Source organism: Callithrix jacchus, chromosome 16 (genome assembly GCF_049354715.1).
Source record: "Callithrix jacchus isolate 240 chromosome 16, calJac240_pri, whole genome shotgun sequence".
NCBI classification, from domain to species: Eukaryota; Metazoa; Chordata; class Mammalia; order Primates; family Cebidae; genus Callithrix; species Callithrix jacchus.
In genome coordinates this window covers 22998571-23013892 of record NC_133517.1, presented here as the reverse complement: position 1 = coordinate 23013892, position 15322 = coordinate 22998571, and the positions used below count along the sequence as shown (strand labels likewise).

The following is a 15322-nucleotide window of genomic DNA, read 5'->3' as shown; positions in this document are numbered from 1 at the left end:
ACTTATAATAATAGAACAATTACACAGAAGATCAACAAAGAAATCAAAGAAATAACACTATAAACCAACCAGATCTAAAAGACATTTATAAAAAAATACACTCACCAACAGGACAATATACATTCTTCTCAAGTACATGTGGAACGTTCTCCACGACAGACCATGTTAGGTCATAAAATAAGCCTCAATAAATTAAAAAGAACTGACTGAAATCATACAAAGTTTGTTCTCCAACTGCAATGTAATTATATTACTCATAAGTAACAGAAGGAATTTGGGAAATTTACAATTATGTGGAAATTAAACAACAAATTTGAAAATAGCCAATAGGTTGACAAAGAAATGTTTTAATGGAAAATATTTTGAGAGGAATGAAAATGAAAAGACAACATTTCAAAACTTAAAGTATATATAGTGAAAACAGTACTAAGAGGAAAGCTTACAGTTTTAAGTTTATATACCAAAAGAAAGGAAGAGATACCAAATCAATACTTAAGATTTCCATCTCTAGAAACTAGAAAAATAATATCAAACAGAACCCAAAGTAAGCAGAAGGAAGGAAATTTAAAAGGTAACAGTAGAAATCAATGAAATAGAAACGAGAGTAACAGAAAAAAAAAAAAATCAATAGTTTCTTATTTGGAAAGACCAACAAGATTGATAAATGGTTAGCTACACTGACCAACAAGAAGGCTCTGAATCTTCTGTTAAAATCAGGAATGCTGTGATGAGAAGAATGAGGTCAGAAAAATATATAAGTAAATAAAAATAAAAAATAAAATCAGGAATTCACAAAGGGACATCACTATTAATCTTATAAAAATAAAAAAGGACTGTAAGGGAATACTATTCACAATTATATGCCAACAAACTGGATAACTAGATAAGATGAACAAATTCCTAGAAATAAAAACTATCAAGACTAAATCATGAAGAAAAAGAAAATCTGAATAGACCTGTAACTAGTTACTAAAGAAACTGAATCTGTAATCAGTAATTATCCAACAACAACAACAACAACAAAAAGCCTGTACCTGATGGTTTCACTGGTGAATTCTAACAAACATTTAAAGAACTAACATGAATCCTTCTCCAACTTTTTCAGTCAGTTCAAGAAAAGGGAACACTTCCTAATTTCTTCTATAAGCCCAGCATTACACTTTATACCAAAGCTAGGAAAAGACACTAAAGGAAACTACAACAATATCACATATGAACACTGATGCAAAACTCCTTAATACTAGCAAACCAAATCCAGCAGCATATTAAAATGATTATACACCATGATTAAGTGAAATTTATTCCTGAAATGCAAGGATGGATATGGTTAAACATAAAAATCAATCAATATACCACATAACAGAATGAAGGGAAAAAAACAACATGATCATCTCAATACAGAAAAAGCATTTGACAAAAGTTAACCTTACACTGTTAAAACTCAACAAACTAGGAATTGAAATTACCTCAACATAATAAAAAGCCATATATGGAAAACCCACAGCAAATATCATATTCAAAACCTTTTCCTCTAACATCAGGAACAAGCCAGGGATGCCCACTTTTGCCATTTCTATTAAACATAGTACTGGAAGCTCTAGCCAGAGTAATTAAGAAAGAAAAATAAATAAAAGGTATCCAAATGAGAAAGAAAAAGTGAAATTATTTTGGTTCACAGATGTTATCATCTTATCTGCAGAAAATCCAAGATTCCACAACAAAACTATTAAAATAAATGAATTCAGCAAAGTAACAGGATAGAAATCAACACCCAAAATTCAGCTGCCTTCCTATACACTAATACAATGAACAATTTGAAAATTATGAAAGGAATTCTATTTATAAAAGCATAAGAATACTTAGGAATTAACTAAAGAAGTGAAAGACCTATACCTGTACAATGAAAACTATGAAATATTGCTCAAAGGCATTTTAAAAGAGATAAATAAATGGACATATATCTTATGTTCACCGATCAGAAGACATGACACTGTTAAAATGTCAAAACTACCCAAAGATTCAATACATTCCCCACCAAAATCCCAATGACTTTTCTGCAGAAATAGAAAAATTCATCCTATAATTTATATGGCATCTTCAGAGATTCAAAATAGCCAAAACAACATTGAGAAAAACGAAGCTGGAAAACTCACATTTTCTGATTTCCAAACATTCAAAGCAACAGTAACCAAAACACTATGGTACTGGGATAAAGGAAGACATACACACAGGGAATAGGATAGATAGCCCAGAAATAAATCCTCGCGTATTTGGTCAAATGATATTCAACAAGAATGCCAGTATCTCTCAAAGCAAAAAAGAGTCTTTCCAACAAATGGTGCCAAGAAAAGTGAGTATCTACATACTAAATAACTAAGATGAATCCTTATGCAATACCATAAATAAAAATTCACTCAAATTACTCAAACCACTCAATATGAGACCTAAAATTATAAAACTCTCAGAAGAAAACATAGGGCAAAAGCTTCAGGATGTTGGATTTGGCAGATTTCTTGAACATGACACCAAAGGCACAGGCAACAATAACAAAAATAGTCAAACTGGACTTTATGAAAATTTAAGAATTTTGTGCATCAAAAGGCAGTATCAAGACAGAATGGGAGCAAATATGTCCAAATTATATCCCTGACATGGTACTAATAACCAGGATATATGGAGGACTCTGAAAACTCAGCAATAAAAAACAACCTAATTCAAAAATGGGCAAAGTACTTGAAAAGACATTTCTCCAAAGATATACAAACGACCAATAAGCATATGAAAAGATGTTCAACCTCAGTAATCATTAGGGAAATGCAAATCGACACCACAATGAAATACCATCTCATACTCATTAAAATGGTTACTATAAAAAAAAAAAGAAAAAGAAAATAAGTATTGGCAAAGATGTGGAGAAATTGGAACCCTTGTGCCCTATTGAGAATATAAAAATGGCCATTGTGGAAAACAGTATGATAGTCTGCAAGAAATTAAACATAGAATTACCATATGACTCAGCATTTCCAGCTCTAGGTACAGACCCAAAAAATTTGAAAACAAGATTTCAAAGAGATATTTGTAAACTCATGTTCACGGCAGCATTATTCACAAACAGCCAAAATGTAGAAGCAACCCCAAATGTCCACTGATGGATAAATGGACAGATAAGCAAAATGTTGTATACCATTACAATGGATCATAATTCAGCCTTAAAAAGAAGAGAAATTCTGAAATACACTACAACACAGATGAACCTTTAGGACATTATGCTAAGTGAAATCAGCCAGTCACAAAAAGATAAATATTATATGATTCTATTCATATAAGGTATATGGAGTAGTCAAAATCAGAAACAGAATGGTGGTTGCCAGAGAATGGGGGCAGGAGAATGGGGAGGTACACCATTATTATTTAATGGGTATCAAGTTTCAGTTTATAAGAAAAAACAGTTCTGAAGATGGATTGTGGTGTTGGTTGCACATTATGAAAATGTTAAATACCAATAAATAGTACACTTTAAAATGTTAGCATGGTAGCTTTTAGGTTATGTGTATCTTTACAATATAAAAAGTGGGGAAAAATTATTCTTTTAACTAATAACTTACACAATAGGTTGTATTAGCTGATGGGTGACAGGAGCACTAACATAAGCTGCAGGCTGTACTCCCACCATTCCTGAACCATCTTAAAAGAAAAAAAAAGTTTATTTAGGATAACCATTTAATAACATTTTATTTATTCCTCCAGAAAAAAGGTATATAATCAAAATGTCACCTAGGGAAAACCATCAATATTTCCTTCTGGGTTAGAAGTTAGCAGAGAACAACATAAAAAAACACAAGCGTTATTTCTTAAATCAAGATAAAAAGGAAGTAACTATAAAATATAACTGGGCTTTAAAATATGGCACTTATTAAGTCAATATATAACATCTGAATTAAGAAAAGCTGTGCTTTTCTCATTTAGATATTTTCCATTTACACAAAAACCAATTTTCCTTATTGAGCCACTGAGGGAGAAAATGTTTATCCTATAGACAACTCACAATAAGCCAGACTGGGATCCAAAGTATTCCTGGCCCCATAAAAATAGTATGCATCATCATAAGGAGTTCGATAATTAGTAGCCAAAGGTGGTGGTAGGGGAGGTGGAGGCAGAGGTGCAATCCTGTATGAAAAGAAAAATGAAAAATTCCTTTCATATTTCTTTGCAATTTTTTATAATCAAGATATTATTCTTTTCCAAAAACAGTACTGAAAATCCTACCACTACTTTAGAAAAAGTCACCATCTTGTTCCAATCATTCATCAAAAATTATGACTCAAAAAGCAAATAATATTACATAGGATTTCACAATTTCGGGTACATTTATGTAAGATAAAAACCTGGGTTAATATTTAATCAATTAATATCCAATAGGCACTATGTACCAGTATCAAATACAGAGAGACATGGTCCCTGTCCCTCAAGAGTAACATGAAAATAAACAAGTACGGTCAAGTAAGTACAAGCAAATTAAATAATAGAAGTGGATGCAGAGTGCTACAGGAACAGGAGCAGAGACATTTAAATCACGTGAGAGAGAGAAAGAAAGCACACATAAGGCTTTGCAGAAGAGGCAACACATAAGCCATGCTACTGGAGTGAGCTAGTGTTAGAGGAAGGACAATCAAGGTAGAGAAGGCAAAGAGCTATAAAACAGTGAGAGTATAAATGGTTCAGTCTGACTGGGGAAATGTATTTTTTAACATAAAATAAAAACCACTTAAATATCAGCAGTAAAGTATTGACATATCTTTAGTATTTCATAATTTAAAACTTCTGAACCTCTCTACATTAGCACTTCATTACTGATAAAGAAATTTCTCTGTATTTCCACCAATGCAATATTTTTAGTAGTAAAAGCAACAAAGGCAAATTCCTTTAAATGAATAGATAGTAGCGTTCTAGAATGTTCTCACTGTTGTACATTAACAGGTTCTCCCTTGTCATATACTTCAAAATAATTCCAAAGAACTAAGAAGGCACTGAAGTTCTCTGTAGTAGGGAATATTTTTCATATTTACTAGCCACTCATTATCACTAAATCAAAAAAAATTTTTTCTTTTTTTTGAGACAGAGTCTCACTCGGTAGCCCAGACTGGAGTGCAGTGGCTTGATCTTGGCTCACTGCAACCTCCGCCTCACCAGTTAAAATGATTCGCCTGCCTCAGCCTCCCAAGTAGCTGGGATTACAGGCATGCACCACCATGCCCACCTAATTTTTGTAATTTTAGTAGAGATGGGGTTTCACCATGTTGGCCAGACTGGTCTTGAACTCCTGACCTCATGATCTGCCCACCTTGGCCTCCCAAAGTGCTGGAATTACAGGCATGACCCACAGTACCCGGCCCATTAAATCACATTTTATAGAGATTTATATGAGCTAATCCTCACAACAACCCTATAATTATAGACATGAAAATACGTATATAATACTATTCTACTTTTACAAATGAGAAAACTGAACTTCAACAAAGGTGTAGTTTGCCCAAAATCCAGATAGGAAAGCCAATCATTTCAATTCCTAATTCAATGCTGAGACCACCATGAAATGCTCTAATTCCAATCCCTCCTACTGGAGTCAGGAAGCCATCAGATGAAAAACACAGAGACCCTGATAAGTACAGTAAATACACTCCTACAATTGGTTAGTAACTAAAAGACTAACTCCTATGAAAGACTAAAGTATAGCCCAGAAAATATCAATGTTCAAAAGTTAAGAAAAACACCTCTAAATTTAAATACATTTTATAATTAATACACTAATAGTGAACAAAAAATAAGCCCAAGTCTTAGAAAGAAGAAAGTATAGCCCAGAAAATATTAATATTAACAACAGGATTTTCTTTTTGTATACTCTATTACAGCATGATGCCTTTACCTACAGAAATCAAATCTTTACCCCAATACCTAAATTACAGGTTTTAATTTTTATTTCAGGCATTTGAGTTACATAGCCCAGAAGTAATCACAGAAAATGAGCTGAAGGAAACAGAAGCTAAAATAAAATTATATTTATAAAAGAGCCACATTAGAAACTTTTTCTGCACAAATTGATGAATTCAATGTTTGCCAAGTGGAAACAACAAAATTGAAAAAGAATGCACAACTTCTATATGTTAAAAGATATCAAAAACAGACATCCCAAAATATGACCTAAAACTAAATATAAAAATGTATTTAGTGATTCATTCTAAAGATAAAAAATAATCTTTAAACAATGTTTTAATAATTTCCCCTTTTTATAATAGCAGAGAAAAATTCAAAGAAATTATTTCACAAAACTGTTTAATTGCACAAACTCTCTGAAGAACAACGTCATCTGCTTCAGCACATCCTTTTAAACATAAAATATAGCAATACCTTACCTAATTCCCAAACACAAAACATTTAAACAAGCACCTGGGAGGCACCACTTCACCAAGGGCGCTGCTGAGTCCATTTTGCAAATCTTCATTTTGAGAAGGAACAGAATGAACTGATGGGATGGGTGGGACAGATGGGACAGATAAAGGAGGGAGAGGTGTCTGGAAAGCTACTCTGGGTCTTTCAGGTGGTATCATCTCTTCAAAGTGTCTTGGTGCCACACTAAACTGCTTTAGTCTATCAGGCTAAAATAAAGAAAAAAAAATCTGTATGTTACATATAATCATAAATTTAAAGGTGGAAGGGACCTCAAAAGACCTCCTATCCCAGCAGGCCCTTAAGATAGTCACAGAATCACAGATTTTTACAGCTATAAAAGACTCTAAATATCTATTTTTATATTTATTTATTTTTGAGACAGAGTCTCATTCTGTCACCCAGGCTGGAGTGCAGTGGCACAATCAACCTCTTGTGGTCACAGCAACCTCTACCTCCTGGGCTCAATCTATTCTCCCGCCTCAGCCTCAGAGTAGCTGGGATTACAGACACCTGCCCCCACACCCGGCTGATTTTTGTATTTTTAGTATAGAAAGAGGTTTCACCACAATGGCCAGGCTGGTCTCAAACTCCTGGCCTCCAATGATCTGCCCACCTCTGCCACCCAGAGTGCTGGAATTATAGGGGTGAGCCTCCACGTCAGCCAGACTCTGAATATCTAATTATTATTTTATAAATGGGTGACTGAGGCTCTGAGAAGTAATAGATCACCTAAGCTCTCACTATTAGTAAATAAGGAAAGGCTTGAGTCAGATACTAAATCTGTAGTATTCTTTCTATGTACCATGACACTATGCTACTTCTCTAATTGCCATTTCTGTTATCAAAGTATTCTGTAAAACAGGGTCAGCAAATGCTTTCCGTAAAGGGCTAGACAGTAAATAGATTAGGGTTTGCAAGACTACATAGTCCTTCATAATGATCATACTCAGCCATAGTGCTAAATCAGCCACAAATATTACACGTCAACAAATGAGCAAGGCTGTGCTGCAATAAAACTTTTTTTTTTTTTATGAAAAGACGCAGCAAACAAATTTGACCACAGATCACTTATGTGTCCTTTTCTAAGATTTGCACATCATCAAAAGTAAAGACCTGTTGCCTCTAATTATTTATTTAAATCAACTTGACACTCTATAGGAACTTCAAAGATAAATAAGGTCTGTCACACACTAGTAACCATAAATTCAAAATATAACATGCAAACATATTACATTAAAAAGCTCACCTTCGAAAAGGAAATGATTGATACAAGAAAATATATTTAGTTTTGAAATTTATCTTTTTTTTCTACCATGATTATCTTATCAGGAACGATTTCTCAGGTTAATCTAAACATTTTTTCTAGGCATAGTCAGAAGCATACCGGGAGTAATGCTGGTGCATATACTCTTATCGTAAGTAAAAGCAAATCAAAAGTTGCCGATAGGTAAATGATTTTAAGTTGTTGCATCCTTTTTAAGAACAAACCTTTTAATAAACTTTTTAATGAAATTAAAGGTCTTAATCATCATTCAAAGATGAAACAAACCTGCCTTAGAAATAAATACTACATATCCAACTACAGAAAAAGTAAATTGTGGTAAAAGCAATAAATTATTACCTCCTCCTTACTTAACTGCAATGATGTGAGTAATTCATTCCACTTAATGATGAGAATTGCAAAATTAAAGTAAAAATAAGATAATTATATCTCTAATTTTATATTAAGTAACAATTACTAAAATGCTTTAAGAACACAGTTTTCAGTTTCCTTGGAATGACTCCCATATAAGTGTTCAAGATACACTGAAGAAAAATATTAACATCAATTGTAAATTTAACCGAGATAACTTTCCCATGGAATAGTACATATAAACAAAGCAGAGAGAACTAATTTTAAATAAACTTAAAAAATTACGCAAATGAAAAATTATCTCAAGGAAATAATAGTTAAAAGAATTTACACTTTATGAGAAGTGAATTTAGTTTATTTTATTACTGTAAACTGGCCTACTCTTTTCCCCCCAATATTCTCTAACCCCTCCTGCCACCTCATTTGAGGATGATTTGAATGAAAGATTAAACATTAAAAGATGCCAGAAACCCTTACCGATTTCTCAGGGTCTTGTGCTCCCGACGCTGCAACCCTGAGTTCTAAATCTTTTTCTCTAAACAAAATTAAAGTTTTATATATTAAAAAGATATAGCAAACACTATCAAAATTGTAAATCATCATTGAAATACGCTTACACACAAAGTCTATGCAATACATCTCCAAAAACAAGTAATTCCTTTAACTGACAATACAGCCTTAAATAACACTGAAAGCCAAATTTTTTTACTTGATACAAAGTAAACTAGAATTCACATGTAACTAATTTAGACAATGTATCTCTAAACTAGTGCCTGGAGTATTTCAAAGACTAAGCAATTCACATAAAATAAAATACAAAAATACCAAGTACCAGCTCAGCCAGAGAGACCCCCCACCCAGGCAGCACTGAAGGCAATGAAGGACAGACACCCAGATAGAACAGCAAAGTGGGTCTATGGGGGGGCAGATGGAATGGGTGGCTCCGGCAGCAGCCTTAGGAACTGAGAGCTTCAGGGACTGAAAGCATTCTAGGCTAAAGGCTTTGGGCACATTCTGAGCCACCTAGTTATTCTCTCTGAACAGGTGATTATTATTAACAAACAGGTGTTCTGTATTTTCTCGGAACACAAAAATATACCAAGTAAGCAGCTGTTACCCACTTACCACTAACCACAAACAAACTAAAAGGTATTCTCCACCAGGGAGCCACGGGGGCAGGGTCAGATATCTCCAAGAATTGTTTTAACTGGTGTGATATTTATACATTGTCCTGACACTCTGGAATGCCCCAAGTGGTCTTCCACTTGGGGAGGGGTCAGCTAGGTTTTCCTTGATCGTTCTTCCTAGCAAACAATATATTCTATCATACACTCAGCATTCATTAATACTCATAAACTCACTATTTCTCAACACAAAAATGAAATCTCTACTTTGTAAAACAAAAGAAAACTCTTTTAGGGTACATGTATATTTAATACACATAATACTTCCTAATAACAGTTTTTTTAAAAAATGATACTAAAGATCGCCAACATCAAACAGCAGATATTGGCTTCCTCTGAGATAGAGGAAAAAGGCAAAAACTAAAAGATAACAAGTCTCAAATTCTCTCAAAACAAGATCTCTATTCCTAATTTTAAACTGTAATTAATATCTCACAGGTATTTCAACAAAAAAGACTACAAACAATGACACCTATATACAACATAAATACTTGTGATTTAACATTCCTGTAGAATTGAGAAAGCCGTTGAAGTTTTTTGAGCAGGGTGCCAGTTTGATTAGTGTATTTTATGACAATTAATACTACATAGTGTGCTGGATCTACTGGAGCAGGGAGAAAGGAGTTGGGAAGACTATGTATTAGTTAGGAAGCTACCACTGCAATCCAGGTCAGATGTAGAAAGGACTTATCCAAGGTTAACGGCTCTGAGAATAGGAAGAAGGAGGGGTCTCATGTGAAGTGAATGGGAGAGGACAAGCAATCCAAGTTATAGTGAGATTTTGAGGCTCCATTACTGGGCCACTAAGAGAAAATGAAGAGGGGCAGTTGGTTTTGAGATGCTCATTTGGGATGGAAATGTAAAATGTATAGGATACAATTTTTTTTATTGCATACATGTGTGTGCATACCATTTTATATGGCAAAAAATACTTTTATATTTCTTACTATATATGGGATAATCCAATGGGCATATCTATAATATTAAATGCTACCTTAAATCAGAAACTGAAGAAATCAATGAAGTAAAAGGCCTATTATAGAATACACAAATACTCTCATTCGTTACTTATGACAAAAAAAATAAAAACTCTCAGTATTTATTTTCCTTGTTAATTTCCCATGTAGAGATTAAAATATAAGTGGTTTACACATCAAAAAGCGTATCAGAAAGACAACCCATTATTTAATCATCATGCCATTTTACACAAATGCATTTTAAACTAAAAATATCTCTTTTAAATGCAAACCTTTCATTACCGTCTCTTGTTCCTCTGTTGCTCAGCCATTTGTTCCAATAATTCCAGTCTGTATTTCTCTTTCCTTCTCTGAATAAGTTCTCGATCTTCACCACCTAGATAGTGATAAGAAAAAAATGCAATCTTAACTCTTAAGCATCAATATGCAATTAGAAAGTCAAGTCCTTAAAAACTCCATCTTAATTATATAATTACTGAATATGCAAGAAATATAGAAGAAAAAAAATCACATGCATCAGTCCTTTTTCAATTAATTTTGTAAATAATGGGTTACCTACTATGTATCAAACACAAGATACAGAAAACATGCTCATGAGTCTACCTTTAGTCAACATTTTTCCTAAATAACAAAATATTCTTAACCAAACCCATTTTTCTAATAATCTAAATATTTCCATTAATAGCTTCCATAAGTCCTATAAATTTAACATTTCCATCCCAAACAAGCATCACAAAACCAACTGCCCCTCTTCATTTTCTATTAATGGTCTGATAATGGAGTCTCAAAATCTCACTATAACTTGGATGCTTGTTCTCTCCTATTCGCTTCATATGAGGCCCCCTCCTTTCTATTCTCAGAGCCATTAACCTTGGATAAGTCCTCTCTACAACTGACCTGGATTGCAGCAATAACTTCCTAACTAATAACCAGTCTTCTCAACTCCCTTCTCCCTACTCCAGTACATCTAGCACACTATGTAATATTAACTGTCATAAAATACACTAATCAAGCCGGGCACAGTGGTTCACACCTGTAATCCCAACACTTTGGGAGGCAGAGGCAGACGGATCATGAGGTCAAGGAGATCAAGACCATCCTGGCCAACATGGTGAAACGCTGTCTCTACTAAAATACAAAAAAATTAGCCGTGCATGGTGGCACAAGCCTGTACTCCCAGTTACTTGGTAGGCTGAGGCAGGGGAATTGCTTGAACCTGGGAGGTGGATGTTGCAGTGAATCGAGATCACACCACTGCACTCCAGAATGGCAACAGAGAAAGACTGTCTCAAAAAAAAAAAAAAATACACTAATCAAATTGGCACCCTGCTCAAAAAACCTCAACTCTACAGGAAGAAATACAAACCCCTCACCCTGGTATTCCTTATACAAAAATCCAGTTGATCAAAAATTTTGAATGCAGAGATTATTATTATTATTGCATGTTAATGCCACAAAATAACCTCAATCTAGATATGCAAGATCTGGAACACTATAAAAATCACAGGGTATCAAGAATGCAACTGAAAGAGCAATTTCTGTCCTGCCTTCATTATTGGTCTCCAACCATCAATGGGCACACAGCATCTCAGTTTGTCCATTAAGCATAAATGTCAGCAACAGTGAAGATCCCATAGAGGTAACATAAATTACATTAAGGCTAATAACTGTGTTTTATAATAAAAGTAAATATTCTCATTCCACTTCTGACCCATGATAAAATAACAAAAGCAAGACTTAGCCTCACACTGTTTAAAAGAACAAATAACAACAACAAACACTAGAAAACTGGGCAAAATACACAAAATAATTGCTTTCCAGACACTGGACAATAGGTAGTACAGAACTGTAGTAACTAAGGGAAGGAAAATCAATGAGGTGAGCCCTATAATCACCCAATTTCTACTCAAGTGAAATTTCCAGACCACCAATATAGGCAAAGAAGTAAAGATAACCCAAAGGCCAGGAAGATGAGCTAAACTGAGTAGATAAAGAACAAAATTCAGGAAGGCTAAAATGGCTGGAAGTTATGGAGCAAAGATCCAACAGGAAACATAAAAAGAGCTCCAGAAATCCACAGGAGGTCCCTCCAGACTTTGCAGTGTGCTACTTTGTGTATTCACAGAGTGAAATGCCATTCAGTCTGGCAACAAACTAAAGAGGACATGTAAACTGAACAATTCTCAGACCTGAAACAAAGGAGCGAAATTCAAGCTCCAGCCAGCTAGGTTCTCTGTGGTCTTTCAGGAAACATGTCAGAAAGGTTACTCTGTAGTAGTAAAGCTAAACTGTTCTCTGAAAGGAAGGCTACTTTAGAGGTCCCTAGCTAAGCTTAGAACCAAACTAAGACCAAATTGGTCTTTCGTGAGAGAAAAGGAAAGGAAAAATCATTTAGAAAAAATTCAGACTGCAGAAGCAGCCTGCCTGAAAAGTCACAGCAACAGGTTTAAAAAAAAAAAAAAACAGGTGGGAAAAAACAAATCAGACTGCACCTGGACCGACAAGCAAACAGGGTCCAGCATAGAGCTCTTTGTTCTTTGTCTAATTAGTAAATAACCAGGAAAAAGTTTCCTCCCCTTTTCAGGCACATTCATCATAGGAACTTGCATGGGGACTGGGGGTGGCTTATCTAAAACAAACCCAGTTATTCAAACAAGAGAAGCACTTGCCTAGAGACATATCCACAGCTGCACAAGATAACAGGAGTTCCACAAACAGCTTTACAAGAAAAGTTACTCAAACTTCTACAGGGAAGAAGAGTTTCTTATAAAAGCTTTTTAATTCAGCTGTAACCTGGCAATTCACTTGGACTCCCCTCTTCCCTATGGAGAGCTTCTTTTCTTTCACTTATTAAACTTCCCAACCCCACGTTTGTGTCTATGTTCCTTAATTTTCTTGGACATGGGACAAAGAACCTGGGGTACTAGTTCAGACAAGAAACTGCTATATTAAAGTGCATTGGTGAGACTGCAACATTAGTAATAGAAATGTGACAATGGTAGACAAAAATTTTTAAAGATGGCTACTATGTTCCCCACTCCCTGCTGAATCCCTGTATAATTCCCACCCCTTGAGAATATGTGAGACCTGTGACTTACTTGTATACACTAGAATACAGAAAGGTTAAAAAAAAAAAATTGCAGAGGTAACTAAGGTACCAAATCAACTAGTTTTGAAGTAATCAAAAGGGAGATTATCTTAGGTGGACCTGATATACACTATACTCAGGTGAAAAGCCTTAGAAGAACTGGGCCTCCCTGAATTTACATAGGCTTCTTGCTGGCATAAAGTGGGCAATCATGGTGAGGAAGCCCACATGGCAAAGAACAGCAGATGGCCACTAGGAACTGTAGGCAGCCTCCAGTGGGTATCCAGTAAGAAGCCAGGGCCCTCAGTCATACAGCCACAAAGAAATTAATTCTGCCAACAACCTGAATTAGCTCGGAGGCAGATTCTTCCCCACTCAAGCCTCCGGTTAAAAAGCAGCCTGGTGGATACCTTGATTATAGCCTTTTGAGACCAGTAGCAAAGGATCTGTTCAGTAAACCATGCCCAGACTCAACCCACTGGAGTTTCTGCCTGAATGCAATTTCCAAATGTTCACTAGGAAAACTGAGATCAAACTATACAGAAGACCTGAAAGAGATACTTCTGTGACATTCAGGCACAAAACATGGTCCACATTCCAGACTTTGTGACTGTGACATTCAGGCACAAAAAATGGTCCACATTTTACAAAGCAAAAGCTGCAAGCTATTGGTTGAGGGACAGAAAATCAGCTTGGACCCAACATCCCACACTCTTATATAGCAAAGGTTTGTTATTGTTAGGGGAAGGGCAAAAAAATCTGGTGAAAAATCTGGTGCGAAACCCTCCTCAGACACAAAAAAGAGTTCAGCTATCATCCTGGGCAAGGACAGAAATGTTGAGAAAGACTCATCCCTCATGCCCAGATGCACAGGACCAGTCCAGCATCAAGTAACAAGCAACAGCAATATACTGCTGAGGAGGACAAAGTGTGGAGAGATGTCCTCACTGTCAAGAACATGAAGGTCTTGCTGAAAACAGGGAAAGTGCATGAACACTAAGAAAATCCCTCTGGCAGTCCAGGCCCCAGTCTAAGGGCAAGAGAAGAGAATTCAACACTTCTCTCTAAGCAATTGATAGAAACAGATAAAATTCATTATGGATATACAAGACATGAACATATGATGAACCAACTTGACTTAACTGACATTTTTTTTTTTTTTTTTTTGACACAGGGTCTTACTCTGTTACCCAGGCTGGAGTACAGTGGCACAGTCATGGCTCACTGCAGCCTCAACCTCCCAGGCTTAAGCAGCAGTCCTCCCACCTCAGCCTCCTGAGTGCCTGGGACTACAGGTGTGTACCACTAATTTATTTATTTAATAAATTAGCATGCCAATCATACTTTTATTGATAAAAATTATTTATCAGTAGGCTCTCAGCTGAGAAAGACATTTCTCTTATTTTACCATGTTTTATAAAATACACCTGCCAGGCACAGTGGCTAATACCTATAATCCCAGTACTTTGGGAGGCCAAGGCAGACAGATCACTTGAGATCAGGAATTTGAGACCAGCCTGGCCAACAGGATGAAATCCTGTCCCTATCAAAAATACAAAAATGAGCCGGGTGTGGTGGTGCACACCTGTAAACCCAGCTACTCAGGAAGGTGAGGCACAAGAATCACTTGAACTCAGGAGGCAGAGGTTGCAGTGAGCCAAGATCATGCCACTACACTCCATCCTTGGCGACAGAGCAAGACTCAGTCTCAAAAAAAAATAAGAAAAAGAAAAAATATATAAGAATATAGCCTTTTAAAATAAAATAAATAAGACGAAAAAATATATAAGAATATAGCCTTTTAAAATAAAATAAATAAATAAAACAAAAAGAATACAGCTTCTACATGGTACTAATAGATTAAACTGGTCACTTTTCACTTACATATATTATACTAGAATAAAATTCTGGGTGGCATGCCATTTTTCTCACAACAGCCATTCACAAGGGAGCAAAAACCTAAGAATATATGTAATTATATGTCTCAAAACCA

At 35.3% G+C, this 15322-nt stretch overlaps 1 protein-coding gene across 26 annotated transcripts in view; it reads right to left on the bottom strand.

The window, feature by feature from the left end:
* The window catches only part of CSPP1 (centrosome and spindle pole associated protein 1), a 148417-nt gene that overhangs the window by 78541 nt on the left and 54554 nt on the right, over positions 1 to 15322 (bottom strand). For 18 of the 26 annotated variants that reach the window (XM_078352583.1, XM_035276411.3, XM_008982743.5 and 15 more), the window contains 5 exons: positions 10524 to 10617; positions 8558 to 8615; positions 6445 to 6653; positions 4046 to 4167; positions 3606 to 3684 (listed from right to left, as the gene is read on the bottom strand). In XM_078352583.1, coding sequence (XP_078208709.1) covers positions 3606 to 3684; positions 4046 to 4167; positions 6445 to 6653; positions 8558 to 8615; positions 10524 to 10617 — 562 coding nt within the window. The remainder of the gene's footprint in view (positions 1 to 3605; positions 3685 to 4045; positions 4168 to 6444; positions 6654 to 8557; positions 8616 to 10523; positions 10618 to 15322) is intronic. The other 8 variants (XM_078352591.1, XM_078352594.1, XM_078352590.1 and 5 more) reach the window with 1 other exon arrangement.